Source organism: Galeopterus variegatus, unplaced genomic scaffold (genome assembly GCF_000696425.1).
Source record: "Galeopterus variegatus unplaced genomic scaffold, G_variegatus-3.0.2 Scaffold8027, whole genome shotgun sequence".
Classification (NCBI taxonomy): Eukaryota; Metazoa; Chordata; class Mammalia; order Dermoptera; family Cynocephalidae; genus Galeopterus; species Galeopterus variegatus.
In genome coordinates this window covers 83,855-85,279 of record NW_007734138.1, presented here as the reverse complement: position 1 = coordinate 85,279, position 1,425 = coordinate 83,855, and the positions used below count along the sequence as shown (strand labels likewise).

Sequence of the window (1,425 nt, the reverse complement as noted above, 5' to 3'; positions counted from 1 at the left end):
ACTGCCTGAGGAGGGTAATTTAGTTTAAGCTTTTTTTTTTTTTTAATTTAGTTTTTTAGGGCCTGGGAACTCAAGTGCATCTACTGGGTAATGTGCAGAAGGGGCTAAACAATCTTCACATTGTTTACAACAGTACACCTTAAGCAAATCATTCAGCTTCAGTTTCTTTAACAGAATACTTTATTATCTTGGTAGGAATTGTTCCATGAAAAGATCATGCTGGTTAATATTACCCAGGGCTATCTCTGGCAGCCTTGCAGTTGGAAAGAATGGGATGTTGACATGACTGTGACATCTGTCACTGGGTAGAGAGCCAGGGTAGAGCCAGCTGCCCTTGACAGGATAGGGAGGGCCCCCACACCCCTCCAGAGACAGAGCACCAGGCCAAAGGGATGGCCTCCCCAGCTACAGGAGGACCACCCCGTCACCAAATACAGTTGCAGGAAATTAAGTGAACTCAAACCTGAGTCATCATTAATGGTTTTTGGTTTCTGCTTTGCTTTCAGTTGTTTGAATTTATGAACTTTTTGGCTGAGAACGTCATCTTCTGTTACATGGGCCTGGCGCTGTTCACGTTCCAGAATCATATCTTTAATGCTCTTTTTATACTCGGAGCCTTTGTATCCTTTGAAATACAGAGCACGGATTGATTACGGAAGAGAAAAACTACTTACCTTTTCCAATTATTCTGTTCAATTGTTAAAGTAGTTTCCTCAGGTTCACTGCAGGGCTCAAACTCAAGGCAGGTGTGTAATTTCTAGTTAGGGGAGAAAAGCATCGTAAGAAGTTGAGGCCTTAATTAAGGATAAGAAGTTTGGAAAATATGGAGGGAAATAAAGGGAGAAAACTAAAGGAGAATGACATTTTTTGAGTATTCAAAATATTAAAATTATGGACATTTACATAAAAAATTATGTTAAACCACTCTTTAGAGAGAAATATATTTTAGTCTGTATTAGAGTGTATCAGAAGGCAGTCAGGATCATTAACCTTTGGAAATGTATTTATTGGAAGATGATAAATCTTTTTTTCCAATGAGGACTTTGAAAATAGGATAGACAGAGTAAAGATCAAATGAAATTAGCATGATGGGTGTGCTTTCAGATCATAAACCTAGACCTCACTTTTAATGCAGAGGACTTTTCCATCTCTAGGCCTGGGGCAGGAGGCATTCCCAGTGGGAATGTATGTCTGTCCAAAAGCATATTGAGCCATTAAGAATGTCTCCAAGGATACTCGGCAGCTGTTTCTCCCACTTGGAAAATGGACAGATGTTCCCCTCAGATCACAGACAGATCATCTTTTAACAGCCAGGAAAGCCAGTCCCTCTCTATAAGCCCTGGTCCAACTAAGCACCTGCATTTGATTCTAGTTTCTTCTCATTAGCATCCAGCTAAAGTCCCAATTTTATCCAAAATCTGGATC

At 40.1% G+C, this 1,425-nt stretch overlaps 1 protein-coding gene across 1 annotated transcript in view; it reads left to right on the top strand.

The window, feature by feature from the left end:
- Positions 1–506: 506 nt before the first annotated feature.
- Positions 507–1,425, top strand: part of LOC103608110 (sodium/hydrogen exchanger 9-like) — a gene marked incomplete at both ends in the record, with an annotated part of 81,600 nt that continues 80,681 nt past the window's right edge. The window contains one exon of the mRNA XM_008592556.1: positions 507–620. Within this exon, the coding sequence (XP_008590778.1) occupies positions 507–620 (114 nt within the window). The remainder of the gene's footprint in view (positions 621–1,425) is intronic.